The 14,186-nt window shown below is 40.5% G+C and overlaps 1 protein-coding gene across 11 annotated transcripts in view; it reads right to left on the reverse strand.

Moving 5' to 3' along the window:
• The window catches only part of LOC132590597 (ankyrin repeat domain-containing protein 6-like), a 108,090-nt gene that overhangs the window by 10,451 nt on the left and 83,453 nt on the right, over positions 1 to 14,186 (reverse strand). For 7 of the 11 annotated variants that reach the window (XM_060263547.1, XM_060263546.1, XM_060263548.1 and 4 more), the window contains 9 exons: positions 10,387 to 10,485; positions 9,372 to 9,470; positions 6,082 to 6,180; positions 4,815 to 4,913; positions 1,984 to 2,082; positions 1,690 to 1,767; positions 1,180 to 1,284; positions 794 to 931; positions 184 to 360 (listed from right to left, as the gene is read on the reverse strand). In XM_060263547.1, coding sequence (XP_060119530.1) covers positions 184 to 360; positions 794 to 931; positions 1,180 to 1,284; positions 1,690 to 1,767; positions 1,984 to 2,082; positions 4,815 to 4,913; positions 6,082 to 6,180; positions 9,372 to 9,470; positions 10,387 to 10,485 — 993 coding nt within the window. The remainder of the gene's footprint in view (positions 1 to 183; positions 361 to 793; positions 932 to 1,179; positions 1,285 to 1,689; positions 1,768 to 1,983; positions 2,083 to 4,814; positions 4,914 to 6,081; positions 6,181 to 9,371; positions 9,471 to 10,386; positions 10,486 to 14,186) is intronic. The other 4 variants (XM_060263552.1, XM_060263551.1, XM_060263550.1 and 1 more) reach the window with 3 other exon arrangements.

The raw sequence follows: 14,186 nt of genomic DNA on the forward strand, positions 1-14,186 counted from the left end.
TCATCCCTTGGCTCGGACTGATTTATGGTTTTGACTAATTGGACTGTTTAAGATAACGCCTGTGCTGCTCCCTGAAAACCTCAGCCGGCTGCAAGAGTGCTGGCTGACTGCCGGGACGCCAGCAGCCGTCTCCTACCCGAGGCTCGAGTCGTGACAAGGTCCAATGGGAACTTGGTCAGTTACCTGCATGATCTTCCCATTCTTTCCACGGTAGAGTGTATATAACTGGTAGGCTCTGAATTCATGAGGTGGTGGGGGTGATGCACAACGGTGTCTACTTCTGCGTTTGGGCAAGTTCTGCTGTGGGGCAGGAGGCATCTGCTGGTCAGCTGGTGATGTGGGATCTGAGTGTGCTGAAACCTGTAGTCCATAAGAAGATCTACTTATATTTTTAAAGTCTATGAGGACAGTACACATGCTTCATAACTAGATATATTTGCATCAAATGAAGTCAAAATGTAGGCTTTTTACTTCTACTGTGCAACTCATCTCATCCCAAAAAATAATTTGAATGGCGATTTGAACCAGAATGTGGCAAGCTGTGACTGAAACCTGAACTAAGACATTTATAAGAGCAACTGGTCTTGTAAGCCAGTCTTGTTTATACTAACTTTGATGCATATAAAACCAGTCCTGGACCTAGTCTTTCTTGAACTGTTCCCCATGAATGTTTACTGGGACTTCATGTCTTTCACTGGAGCTAACAACAGCAGGCAAAGGTGACAAACCTACCCTTGATGGATGAAGAGAGGAAGAACTGGCTGTTGTTAAAAATGTGTCACTCTACTATTACCTTTTCTCTCAGTTTCTTCTTTTTATTCTTTGTTCCTTTGAGCTCTGACAAAGGCAGCTGGGCTTCATCTTTCAAGTCACATATCCCTTGAGGGACCTGGTAACTGCTGTGAGTATCATCTGCAGCTGAGGCACTGGCCTGTTTCAATATAAAACACCCATGACCAGAGATGAAATGGATTCAAAACTCTGCTCTCAGATCACTTATGTTCAAAACATGGCCAACTACAATATTCTCCAGTTCTAATATTTTCATCCAGGTATCTCCTGTACAGTGACTCAAATGTGAATTTCCTACAGCAAATTCAAACAGTTTCAAGAGGGTTTTGCTCAAATGCCACTACATTCCTTGTCTTCTAAGTGAAGCTGGGCAAAACTTGGCTATACCTTGCTCTGAACCACTTCATCTCTTGGCACTGACTGAGCTCGCCTTTCTTCTTTGAGTCTTTCCCTCTTCTTCCTCAAGCTTCTGCCACGATTAAAGCGTGAAACCTGCATAAAGGCAACATTTCCACCATTATGATCTAGTCACCCCAGTCCTGTAACAGAAAGGAAAGTTCTCCTACTGGGAAGGCAAAAATCTAAGACAGAAAACAAAGTGCTAAAACCAGCTTGCAATAAAAACTGCGAAAGACATTAGATGAATACAGGCTGATTCCTTCAATAAAAAAATAAATAAAAATTCCCCTCTGAAAAAGAAATATTCACTCTAATACATATGAGAGTGCAACTGCCTTTGAAGAAAGAAGGAAGCATGTTAAACTGAGCTATCAACAAGCCTACAAAGGACAATACCACATCATCAATATAATCTATGTGTTAGGAACTTAAATATAGGGTATTTCTGTTTTTGAAAGCTTCTGAATCAAACACTAACAAATCATATTCATGGCATACCTGTGGAGCCTTGGTGAGCAGAAGGGCAACCTCAGGGTTGTTGTGTTCTCTGGCAACCTCTAGCGGGGTCTGACCAGCCTGTTAACAGGGAAGACTACAAGATACTCTCTTCAAAAGACATTTAAAATGTTACTGCGCATTTAAGACTTCTACCCTTGCTTTAATGTACATATTGTAAGTACAATGTCTTAGATGCTTGGGTGGGGGGGAGTCAAAGCGTAATTTCAAACTTTTCAACTATAATTTACGTAAAAATAAATAGAAATTGTGAGGAAAAAATGGTTAAGTGCTTACGTTGTTAACAACTGTCCCATCAGCTCCTGCTTCCAACAAGAGTTTGGCCACTTTTTTATGATTTAGTGCAGCAGCTACATGAAGGGCTGTATCACCGGCCTGTAAGTCACAAAACAAAGAAGCAACTTGCACTTTAAGACTTTCACATGCAGAAAATCTTGCAAGTGGAAAATGTAGATGCACAAGTCAATTTTTCCATATTTGGGATACATTAGGCAGACAGGTTCTCCCCACTGAGTTACATAAGAACATAAGAGAAGCCATGTTGGATCAGGCCAACGGCCCATCAAGTCCAACACTCTGTGTCACACAGTGGCAAAAAATGTTATATACACACATACACTGTGGCTAATAGCCACTGATGGACCTCTGCTCCATATTTTTATCTAAACCCCTCTTGAAGGTGGCTATACTTGTGGCCGCCACCACCTCCTGTGGCAGTGAATTCCACATGTTAATCACCCTTTGGGTGAAGAAGTACTTCCTTTTATCCGTTTTAACCTGTCTGTGGCTTCAGTGGCTATAGTATCCACTGAGTGGCCACTGAGTTTCAGTGGCTATAGTATCAGTATGCATGTGTGGACCCTGTCTGTTTATTTCTGTGGCTTTTTCTGCTTTTCTAACAAAAAGTCCCAAGGATATTGCATTCAGGAACAGCTGGTGTAAATGGGATATGTGTCAAAATGTAAATCTGAATGTGGTCATTTGCTTTCAATTGAAGGAACATCAGTATGTACATCTAAATAGGCTTCCCAATCCCCAGGTCCCAGCAGGGGATCCCCCGTTTTTACAGGCTTCTCCCCGCCCCCAGCCAGCTGGCCGGCGGGGGAAGCCCCACCCCCCCACAGTCACCATGTAGTTTTAGAGCTCCTGCAGGTCCGTTTTTAAAATATGTTCCTTTAAGGCTGAGCAGGAAACAGGAAGGGCTACGGAGAACGGCCCCTCCCTTTGTTTTGCTTTCGTTTTCAGATCAAGTAAAGTTCTGCAGGAACAAGACCGAGTAAGTATTTGTGTGTGAGAGAGAGGGAGGGGGCAGGGGATTCCCTGGTTTGGAGGCCCTCCCCCCACTTTAGAAAGTGTGGAGGGGAGAGAAATGTCTACTGGGCACTCTATTATTCCCTATGGAGAATGATTCCCATAGGGAATAATGGGGAATTGATCCGCAGGTATTGGGGGCTCTGGGGAGGCTATATTTTGAGGTAGAGGCACCAACTTTTCCGTATAGCATCTAGTGCCTCTCCCCAAAATACCCACCAAGTTTCAAAACGATTGGGCCACGGGGTCCAATTCTATGAGCCCCAAAAATGGTGCCCCTATCCTTCATTATTTCCTATGGAAGAAAGAAATTTAAAAAGGTGTGCTGTCCCTTTAAATGTGATGGCCAGAGCTCCCTTGGAGTTCAATTCTGCTTGTCACACCCTTGTTCCTGGCTCCGCCCCCAAAGTCCCCAGGTATTTTTTGAATTGGACTTGGCAACCCTACATCTAAATTCAGATGCTGTCTCTAGATTTCATGGGGATACACACCTCCATTCTTAAATCTTCAGCTATCTTACATAAAAAGAGCTTGAACATCCAGTGGCTCATATTTTTTTCTTTCTTTCACCAATTGAAAAGAAAATTTGACAGTAAATGTATTCAAGATAATTGTCTGTGCTACCAGAACAGCATTATAACCAACAGAAATCATATCTGGAAGACTATATGACTTTCCTAACTGTTACGCAGTACGAATCAGATGGAATAAAATATTCAGAATAGATTCAATGGAAGCAACAGCTACTTTTTTTGTAGGAACATCAAAAATCCAGCTCGCCCAATGTTTGATGGAATGCTATATACAAGCAATCTATTTCTATTGGGTTCATAACCAATGAGCTACTTCAAAAGATAAGGATTACCAAGAGCAGCCTAAACCAGATTACTTGGAACATCTTTAAAACCCTGATGGAACATATCAGCCATTCCTCAAGTCTTCCTCATGGTATTCAGTGAAATATAATATTTTATCAAAGCAGGAGGATAGGCTGATTGTGTTACTGTGCAAATGTTTATCGTTACCGAGTTTAACCTTTAAAACCAGTAATTTAGTATTGTGTCTCTCATATCAAGTTTGTTTCATATATCCTCTCCAGACCACTACTGCAAGGAAAAGCAAACAGTCTGAAAGTACTAAGTTGACAGATTCACACACAAGCACCCATCTAAACGAGGATAGATCAAGAAAGGAATTCAGATTCTAAACTGCACGTTGTACCTTATCTGCACTATAGAATGTCACAACTCTCCTACAACAGCAGCACAACATTGCTTTGTGACACTGGAATGAGCGTACCAATATGAAGCATAAAAAAAGCTTAATTTACTGGAGCCACAAGTTTTGGCATTGAGCCATTTCTGCACAAGTTGAGTGGTTTCACATCTTTGAATACGTACTACCTATGTATGCAAAGCAGGGAAGATACCTGATTATTTGGCACTTGGTTTTAGAATAAAGATGGATGATTAAAACATATTTATTGTTAATTCTACTTCAACTATCACTCGAACACCTTTCACATTGCACACTGAAAGCTGTTCTAAAAAATCTAAAAGTAAGGGATGAAAATGCGATGATGGACTCTGATAATGACAAACTGAAAATACAGCATTTCTGTAAGGCCATGTTAACACCAGAGCAACAGCTACAGTGTAATACACCAATAAACTGATACAGTTATCAGCCTTCTGCGTGTACAAGCATGCAGTGGCCCCATCCTCCATTCTAAATACAGAAATCAGAAAGCCTCATAGAAAGGGGGGCATAATGGATAATGAAGTTCATGCACTGACCTGATTTTTTTCATGGACCGAACAGAAAGCACTGAGGAGCACCCTAATGATGGGTAAGTGATTGTAACGCGCTGCAACATGCAAACAGGTATCTCCTGCCTAAAAGGGGGGGAAATGCAATTACAATAAGAAAAGTTGTTGCTACATCAACTAAGATGGTGGTCATCATAACAGGGCAATGGGTTCATGCTGGAGTAACTCTGCATAGGACTGTTCTGACTTATGCCACAGAATGTCACTACTGATTTCTCACCCTTCCTCAATCAATATGAATAGTTTATTTACATAGCTCTCTCTGATTTTTTTCCTTAACACAATAGATTTTAGAGGTTAGTTGCTGTGATATGGTGGCTCTACAATGGTATTTTGCTTAGACATATGAGACATTTTAGGCTACAATTCAGAAATCCTTTGCTTAGCAGTAGCTTTTCTGGTTCCCTAGGACAACTTACAGTATGTAGTTTTGCGACAATGGCACTGGTTCCATTACATATGCAGTGTACTTTAAACCTTCAACAAGCCCTAATTATTTCTTTTCATAAATGTTTGTTAGTTCATTTATTTGTTCCTGAACTTATTCAAGAGACTAAGCAATGCAAAAGAACTTAACCATCTGATTCAGCGTCTCTTGATACTGGTCCATTAATTTCATGAGTCAGTGTGGTACTAACGCTATTTCTGCAACCAGATGGTTGGCCCAAAATAACGCTGCTGATTATGACATAGCTTGGCCAAAGCCCCCAATCACTCAAATTTAGGGATTAGTTGAGATAACTCTTTTTGTCATTGCTTTGCTTCTAGTTTTTAGACAATTCAAAATTAGCATGATGAATTGGTATAATATGATTCCATCTTGTTCAATTGTTGATCTTTTGCAAAAATAACTAATACATTTAAATAAATGAAAACACATGCCATAATCTAGCATAGCAAAAGTATGCTTATGCCTTTCTACCTTTTATACACACCTACATACTTTCATACACACACACTTTTTATATTATTCAGATTTAGTAACAGATACATTTAATAAAAATGGGGTAAAGAGATTTACATATTCAACATAATTCTTAACAATTTTCAGGAAATTTATCTTCTATGGATATAACAGTTGCTACTCAGGAAACAAAGATAAACTTCTTTCAGATTCACCTTCAATAATTTGGTTACTTTTGGTAACTGCTGCTAGCTTTATCCATTCAGAAAACTCTAACTTGTGTTAACATCATTTTCATCAGTCTAGATGCCATAGTTTTGTAACACTCACATTGTTTTTAATATCTGCCCGAGAGCCTCCAAGCAGCAAAACCCGAACACTTTGCGAATGACTGTTTTGGCAAGCCAAGTGCAATGGCGTATTGCCTGCCTTAGGAAAAAGATGGTAAAAAACACATATAATCTTTAGGATGGACACAGAATGAATAAAGGATCCTAACTGCATTAATTCCTTCTGTGATTCTGCCCATTATATACGTCCTATAATCTCGATGAAAAAATGCATCCTAAATGTAAAATAAATTATGGGTTGAAAAGAAACAGAGAAAGACCAATCTTTCTGCCAGGTTATATACACACACCATTGCTTATGCAATCCTATTCACAAGGCTCTATTGAAAGCCTCTAAGGAAAGGAAAGGTTCCCTGTGCAACCATCAGTCGTTTCCAACTCTGGGGTGATGTTGCTTTCACAATGTTTTCACGGCAGACTTTTTACAGGGTGGTTTGCCATTGCCTTCCCCAGTCCTCTACACTTTCCCGCCAGCAAACCGGGTACTCATTTTACCGACCTTGGAAGGATGGAAGGCTGAGTCAACCTCGAGCCGGCTTTAACACTCTGTGCCACAGGGCTCTTAAACTACTAAACAAATGTACAAATGTTGCTGTATGCTAATTCACAAAGTACGACCAAATGTATAAACTAATGAGACAGGTGGCCCTCCTACCAGAATCCATTCTATTGGAAATCTGATTCAAAACCCAAAAACAAAAAATAAAGGCAAAACTGCATGCAACACAGAATAAGAGCAGAGTTTAACAATAGGCATAGTTAAAAAAAAAAAACTTGTTTGATATGTCTGCATTTTACTAATTCATTCTTTGGTAATTTAACCAATGTATTTTTATTATGTCTTTTCATCAGGAAGGATCTTAACAATTCTGTTGAAAGAGAAAACGGCTTGGAACCAGTAATCTGTCTACAGAAGGTTCTAGTAGGTTGTAGGAGAGGGAAGTGTGGCAACAAAGTCCTTTTCAGGCCCCAGACAGATTGTAGGGTTGCCAGTACCCAAGTCTGAGCAGGGGATCCCCTGGTTTTGGGGGCTTCTCCCCACCATGGTCCAGTTGGCCAGCTGACCCTGCCCCTAAACAGGGACATTGTGCGGGGGAGGGGTTGCTCTGGTTTTTGTGGAAAACTCTTTGGTTCGAGGGTGAATTTACCATAGAGTTTTGCCCAAAAAAGAGCCCTGTGGCACAGAGTGTTAAAAGCTGCAGTAGTCCAGTCCAACATGACCTGAGTTCAATCCCCGGTGGAAGCTGGGTTTTCAGGTAGCTGGCTTGAGGTTGACTCAGCCTTCCATCCTTCCGAGATTGGTAAAATGAGCACCCAGAGCTTGCACATGACTGGGGAAGGCAACGGCAAACCACCCCATAAAAAGACTGCCGTGAAAACGTTGTGAAAGTAATGTCACCCCAGAGTCGGAAATGACTGGTGCTTGCACAGGGGACCTTTCCTTTCCTTTGCCCAAAAACCAGAGCATCACCCTGGCATCACCAACACAATGATGCCACTTCCAGCTGACATTAGTGTGTCATGTGATGTCCCACCCACTCTAGGTGTGCCAAGTTTCTGCCAGCAGGAAGGAGGGATTCCCCCCCCCCAAGAGTCCTGTTGCCGTTTGGCATGTGCAGCACCTGTAAGTGACATATCACACTAGGCATGTAGTGCGGGAACACTCTAGGAATTCACTGGAAACTCTGGTTTTGCACAGGGACTCTAGCAATTTGGGGGGAGAACTCTATGGTACCCCATATGAAACCATAGAATTCCCAACAAATTCCTAGAGTGTCCCCGCACAACATGCCCAGCATGATATACCACTTCTGAGTGACGTCATTCTGCCACATGCACATGAAAAAGTCCCCTGCACGCAGCCATGGAGAACTTGGCAACCCTAGCCCACCCCTAGAATGCCTCCAAAATACCCCCACCGGAGCAACAAGGAGATCTGGTAACCCTAGATAGATGATTCCTGGGATATCAGACTCCCATGAACAAAAAAAATGTGGGTCAGGTGGCTATAGCAAAGACAGGGAAGGAGACAAAATCTCCACCTCCTCCCTCTGCATACGAAGAAGGAAGAAGTAGGTAATTTAATCTTCCTCTTTTCTCTCCCTCCCAGTCCCCATAACCAGGCCTCATTTAAGGCAGGAGCTCACAGGAACAAAGCTCCGGAACCTCTACATTTTATTGTGATCTTTCTTTTTTACTCCCACCCCACACACACACACACAAAAAAACCCCTTGAAAACCCTTGCTTCTGGGCTCTATTGTTCAAACCTCCTGTGAAAATTTTGATGAACTCTAAGATTTGATAGCCTTTTAAATATTTTCCCCCACAAAAAATGGGAAAATAACCAAAACATATAAAGCAGAGAGATGGAAATCTTCATCATGCCACTGTGGCCACATAGAAAGCAATTTTAAAAGTAAGATAGGAGTAAGGTTTCATTATGACTACTATAATTCAAGAAGCATTTTAAGGTAGATGCTAAAGTCATATAATTTGGTACACCTTCCGGTGATGTCAGGGGTGTGTGGCATACATAAATGAGTTATGCAAATGAGCTCCGGCACCACTTCTTCTATGAAATGACCCCTGCCCATAACTATTTCTCCACCTTCTCATGATCTCTATTACTCCATAAATTATCTTTCTGGGGGTCAGAAGGGAACAATGGATGGAGGGGAGAGTGGCAAAAATGCACCCTTCTTTCACAAATAGATCACTGGATCCGAGTCATAATAATCCTTTTCTTTTTTCCCTCTCTTCCAGTTCTCTTTTTAGAAGTTTCCTCACATTATAATACAAAAGATATAATTTTAAAAAACTGAAAAGGTTTTAACATAATTTGTCCTAGTTGAAGTAGCAAATGTCTTTCTATTCATTTAGCTTTTTTTATTCTGATAAAATTGATTTTATTACCATTTTTCTTGTTAACCTAATTGGTTTTTCTACACCAGTTGCAATGAATCCCTTCCATACTAATAAGGATGCCAGAGGAACTCCTAGTGCTTTTAAACCATAATTAATGAAGCATTCAGTGTTCCTGAGCGCTTTCTGAATCAGCTGTCAAAACACAAATTTCCCATATGGAAATTTCCTCATGATAGAATAATCAAGGCACACGTAATTAAAATTCAAGTCCTGCCATGGATGTCACTGCCACTTGTCAAAAAATGTCACTGCCGGAAACTACTCATGAGAAGCGATTGTGGTTTTAAAATTTATTCTTTTTTATGTAGCAGAACTTGAAAGCTTCCTTTCTACATACATCTCACCTTGTTTCTGGCAAGAACATTAGCTCCTGCTTTAACAAGCAGTTTGGCAGACTGACTGAATCCATGCCAAGAGGCTTCATGGAGAGCTGTGTTCCCATCCTGAAGAACAACACAGAAAAGCAGCAATTTAGAGTCCTGTGTCTATTAGTTATTTGTCATATTTTAAGATTTTTAAAAAATCCAGCCGGTTACTGAGTTTCTACAAAGAACAATACTGCATACTCTTAGACTGAATTAGACACTCTACACTTCAACTATTAAATAAAAACCCTGCTGTGCTTACTATGTCAGCATTTAAGTCTAGGGTTTTAAGAGAAACAAGAAAAGCAGTTACTCCATAGGCATTCCTATAATTTACACAAATAACAAGAGAACTGCTGACTAGATATGTAAAGGCCTGGGGAGGGAAAAGGAAAAATTTGAGAGAAAAGGGTTTTTTTTTCTCCCTACCTTCTCGTAACCCCTGTCTCCTTCTGTCCTCAGCCATTCACCAACCAGCTGGCCAGTGGTGGTCAGGAGTCTGTGAAATTGGAGGATCTCCCACTCCCACCTTGGGAACTGGTCACCCTATGACCAGATGGAGCCTAGAGATCTCCCAGAATTACAGCTGAATTCCAGATGACAGAGATCTGTCCTTCTGGTGGAGCCTGTGTATTTTTTTAAACCTCTTTTGTATTTTTTTGAAGATTTTGGATTTTTCTGCAACTTGGGAGGGGGGTGGGTCATGCAAATTTGTAGAAAAATCTGTTTTGGGTAAGCATGGCTCCAATCTGCGGATTTAGGTATCTGCGGATGTAGGCCATGCTTGAGAAACAAATATATAGATGTTTCAAAGTTTGTGGGAGGGGCGGGGTATAAATCAACAGAAATAAATAAAGTATGTTAGTCTGTGACTTTAAAAATAATATTTTAAACTATTTACATTTCCTATACAAACACATTCCAAAACAGCCTATTTTTGAGACAACAGCCAAGAGGAGGGGGGTGTCAACTATTTTGTACATTTTCTTTTTACCTTGTCTTGTCTGTCCAAAGCACACCCTTCATGGATAAGAGCTACTATTACATCAGTATTCCCTATAACAGTAGCTCGGTGCAAAGCTGTCTGATCACCCTGCAAAGAGAACAAATTTACCATTATGTTTCATTTCAAACTGACACAAATATACATGCACATACATCGCACATGTCAATACATTCCCCTTAAACAGCGACACACAGTGCTAGGTGTTTATGGGAAACTCTTTTGGCCTCAGCCCAGTTAATATCCTGGCTTTCAAACCCAGACTAAAGTCATAGTCTGTCAAATTACATCAGTGCAGTTATTCATAGACATCTTCAGCACTGAAAGCATTTCAGATGTCATGCTTTTCCTATACCGAAAGCACTTGCATTTGGAAAATAGAAAGAAACCTATGTGTCAGTTTTCATGCATAACTACTGTGCTCATGCTCTGTATACATGCATGTCATTATGATGATGATCTTAGGTCTCATGCTGCTTCCTTTCATGGTCATGCCTTCCTTGCTTGGAAGCAACAGCTGTGTTAGATCCTAAGGTTTGGTTCCACAGCACTTATGCTGCCAGAATGGCAACGTCCATTGCTAAGGAAGGGAAGACTATTTGCACTGATTCCCCACTCCACTGCAGACCCCCACTTTATGCTCTTTTGGCCTACATGAGAAAATTTTGGGGAACTCAGAGGACTCCCATCAGGAATGGGTACAGAGGGAAGTCCAACTCCCTGGATTTAACTCCATTGGCAAGACTCAGGATCAAGCCCATTATTTTTCAAAAGAAGCAATTCGGTCTGTTGTACTTAAATTCATTACATGAGTTCAGTTACAGGCAGAAGCTAAGAGTCAAGTGACTCAGATAAAGACAGATACGACTTTGTATGTAACTTGGAAGTGTCTTGAACCACATTTGCTGAGTTTCAAGGTATTTGATTTCAGGGCCGGGAATGTGCATAATTCAACTTCCAATAGACTTAGAACATGTATCTGCCTTCATCCTAAATCAATTTGATAAGTATGGAAGGGATTTTATTTTTTTTAAATGTATTTATTGTAATATTTTTTAATTATTACAATCAGTGAGGTTGAATACAAAAGAGGCACATCTATAAAGGCAAATTCTGAAATGCCTTCTGAGGTGCTATCGTGGGGCAATTTACCCTAGTGGCCCCCCAACACAGTTGCATACATGTGTATTTTATGAATCATGCAAATATGTTTGGATTTCTTGACATTATAAATGTTGTATATAGCTTACTTTTGGGGAGCATTTTATTGTTACTTTGGCTTGTAGATAGTATTTGCTTTTAGATTCATTTTTGAGTTAATCTTTCTACCTTTTGTTAAATTACCATTCACTATTGGAAGAAGGGAAGCATTTCAGCAGAAGAACAATGTCAGCCTAAAGCTACTTAGACAAGTGAATGTGGGCATATGACCTGGAGCTCAGACAGAAAACAATTTGCCTTTGCTTTGATAAATGATCATGAGGGCATAACAGTCTTTCCCCACCCCAGAAGCAGCAGAAAGGGTAGGGGGGCTTTTTGCCATCCGAGGGCATCAGAGAAATGGGGGGAAGCCCCACTCTTCCCTTTCCACTGCCAAAGCATTGCTGAGAGGAAAACTCAAAGTTTCTTCCTTGTCACAGCATTCCCTTGCAACACTGACCAAATCAGTGTTAATTAGGGTGAGTTCCTCCAATGTACATCTGACTGTGAGTCCAGTCATGCACCTGTGACCAGTGCATTTCAGGTGTATTATATAGCTTGACCCAAAGAAACAAATGAAACATGCTGAAAGAAGCAGTATCAGATCATCACCAACAGGTTACTAGGAAAGGTGTGATTGTAACAAAAAATTAAATCGAAGAATGCCACTTTTCTGTATCAAATACAATTCTTGAAACCCGAACAATAATGTAACATAACTAGATAGGAAAAAGAGGTTTGCTGACAGAGTAATCTTATTTGGGACATGTCAAAAGACTCTTCATTCCAGTTAAAGCCATATTTGAAAACAGTACATAATTTCATGAATATAATTTTGAGATGTGCAAGAAGGCATTAAATTTATGGGTGTTTTCATTTGCTTCTGTCATCACCACAGGCCTAAATTCCAAGGGAGAATTTAACTGACGATACCTTGTTACTACATCTAACACAAAAAAGAAATAGTCATTCAGATAACATGATTTGCACATGAATCCTAAATAGCAGAATAGCTTCCAGTTTGTTGTAGGAAGACATTTCTGAAATAACCAAGTTAAAAAAGATGGTATACATGAAAACCACACTGAAAGGTCATTTATTACTGAGATGCCTGGAGCAAAAATAATTCCTATTATTTCCTGCAGTTCAGATCCAAATAATTCTAAATGACAGTGTTCAATTGCCTGCTCTTGAGAAGAAAAAAAACTTGATTATTTTGTAACAAAAGACCTACTTGTTGTAACATTATTTTAATGAGGTTAGAATGACAGCAACAAGAAAACATAATGCAGTTCATTTACAGTGCAATCCTAAAGAGATTAGCCCATTAAAATGAATAGGCTTAGACAGGTGTAACTCTCTTTAGGATTGCACTGTAAAGGCCTTATTAAACTTGATGGCATTTCAAAGTGGCAACATCTGCTCTGTGAAATCTTTCTCTCCTAATAAAGTAAATCTCAGCTCACAAAGCAGAAAGATCATTTTTTATATAAAATCTTCATTTTTAAAAGGAGACTGATATCCAGCCCACATGAACATAGAAAACTATGTAAAACAGCTAATTCTCTCCCTACAGCAGGGTGGCTATCTCCAGGTTAGGAAATTCCTGGAGATTTGGGAGTGCAGCCTGGAGAAGGTGGGACTTAAAGAAGGAAGGGACTTCAACAGGGATAGGTGGCCATTGATTCTACCCTCCAAAGCAGCCATTTTTTCCATGTTCCTTGGGAACTGATCCCTGTCATCTGGAGAACTTCCAACCCCACCTGGAGGTTGGCAAACATATTCTGTAGACCTAGCCAGGTCAATAATTTGGCTGGTTACAGGATAAGGCAATTGAGCCATCACCCAAACAAAAAGCAGCAGGAGATGCTTTCTGGCTCATTTTTCATCAGAATTTTTGTAGATTTAGGTCCTCAAGCCAGTACACAACAAGAAGGTCCTGTCAGTAGAAGGAATGCTATACTTTGCTAGTGTATCAAATAGCATAATTCCACATTCCACATTCAAGCCTGATGTTAGATGACATCATTGAATTGTTTCTAAACAATTGTATTTATTTATTTCTACCCTGCCTGTGAGCTAGATTAGGTTTAGAATGTGTATGGTGAAATTTATATCTGGTGCAAAGGACTGCTCATTAGATTATGGGGCAAGGTTACACAAGCTCTACTTCTCCCCTTTTATCTTGACTTTTGAACATACTGGAATAGGGAACAGGACTGGATCTATATGTTTTTTGAGGGGTGGCAAAATTAAAAAATGATGCCCCCTTATGGACCATTCTATCTTATGGTCCCATAGAATACAATGGACTCCATACCCCATTTGGCGCCCCCCCTCTGTTGGCGACTGGGGCAAGCACCCCCCTCTGCCCTCCCCTAGATCCAATCCTGATAGGGAACAGCTTGCATGGACACCTCCTCTGACCCTCCCTGCAACCAAACAAAAGATGTCCAGCTAGCAAAACTCTGCCAGTGAGGCACAGAACTCACTGTTTCTATCAAATGAAATGCTAGAACTCAAGGACATCCAGTGAAGCTGATGGGACAGTAAATTCAGGGCAGACAAAAGGCCAGGACTTTTTTTGAGCA

The sequence above is a fragment of the Heteronotia binoei genome, unplaced genomic scaffold (genome assembly GCF_032191835.1).
Source record: "Heteronotia binoei isolate CCM8104 ecotype False Entrance Well unplaced genomic scaffold, APGP_CSIRO_Hbin_v1 ptg000323l, whole genome shotgun sequence".
Taxonomy (NCBI): domain Eukaryota; kingdom Metazoa; phylum Chordata; class Lepidosauria; order Squamata; family Gekkonidae; genus Heteronotia; species Heteronotia binoei.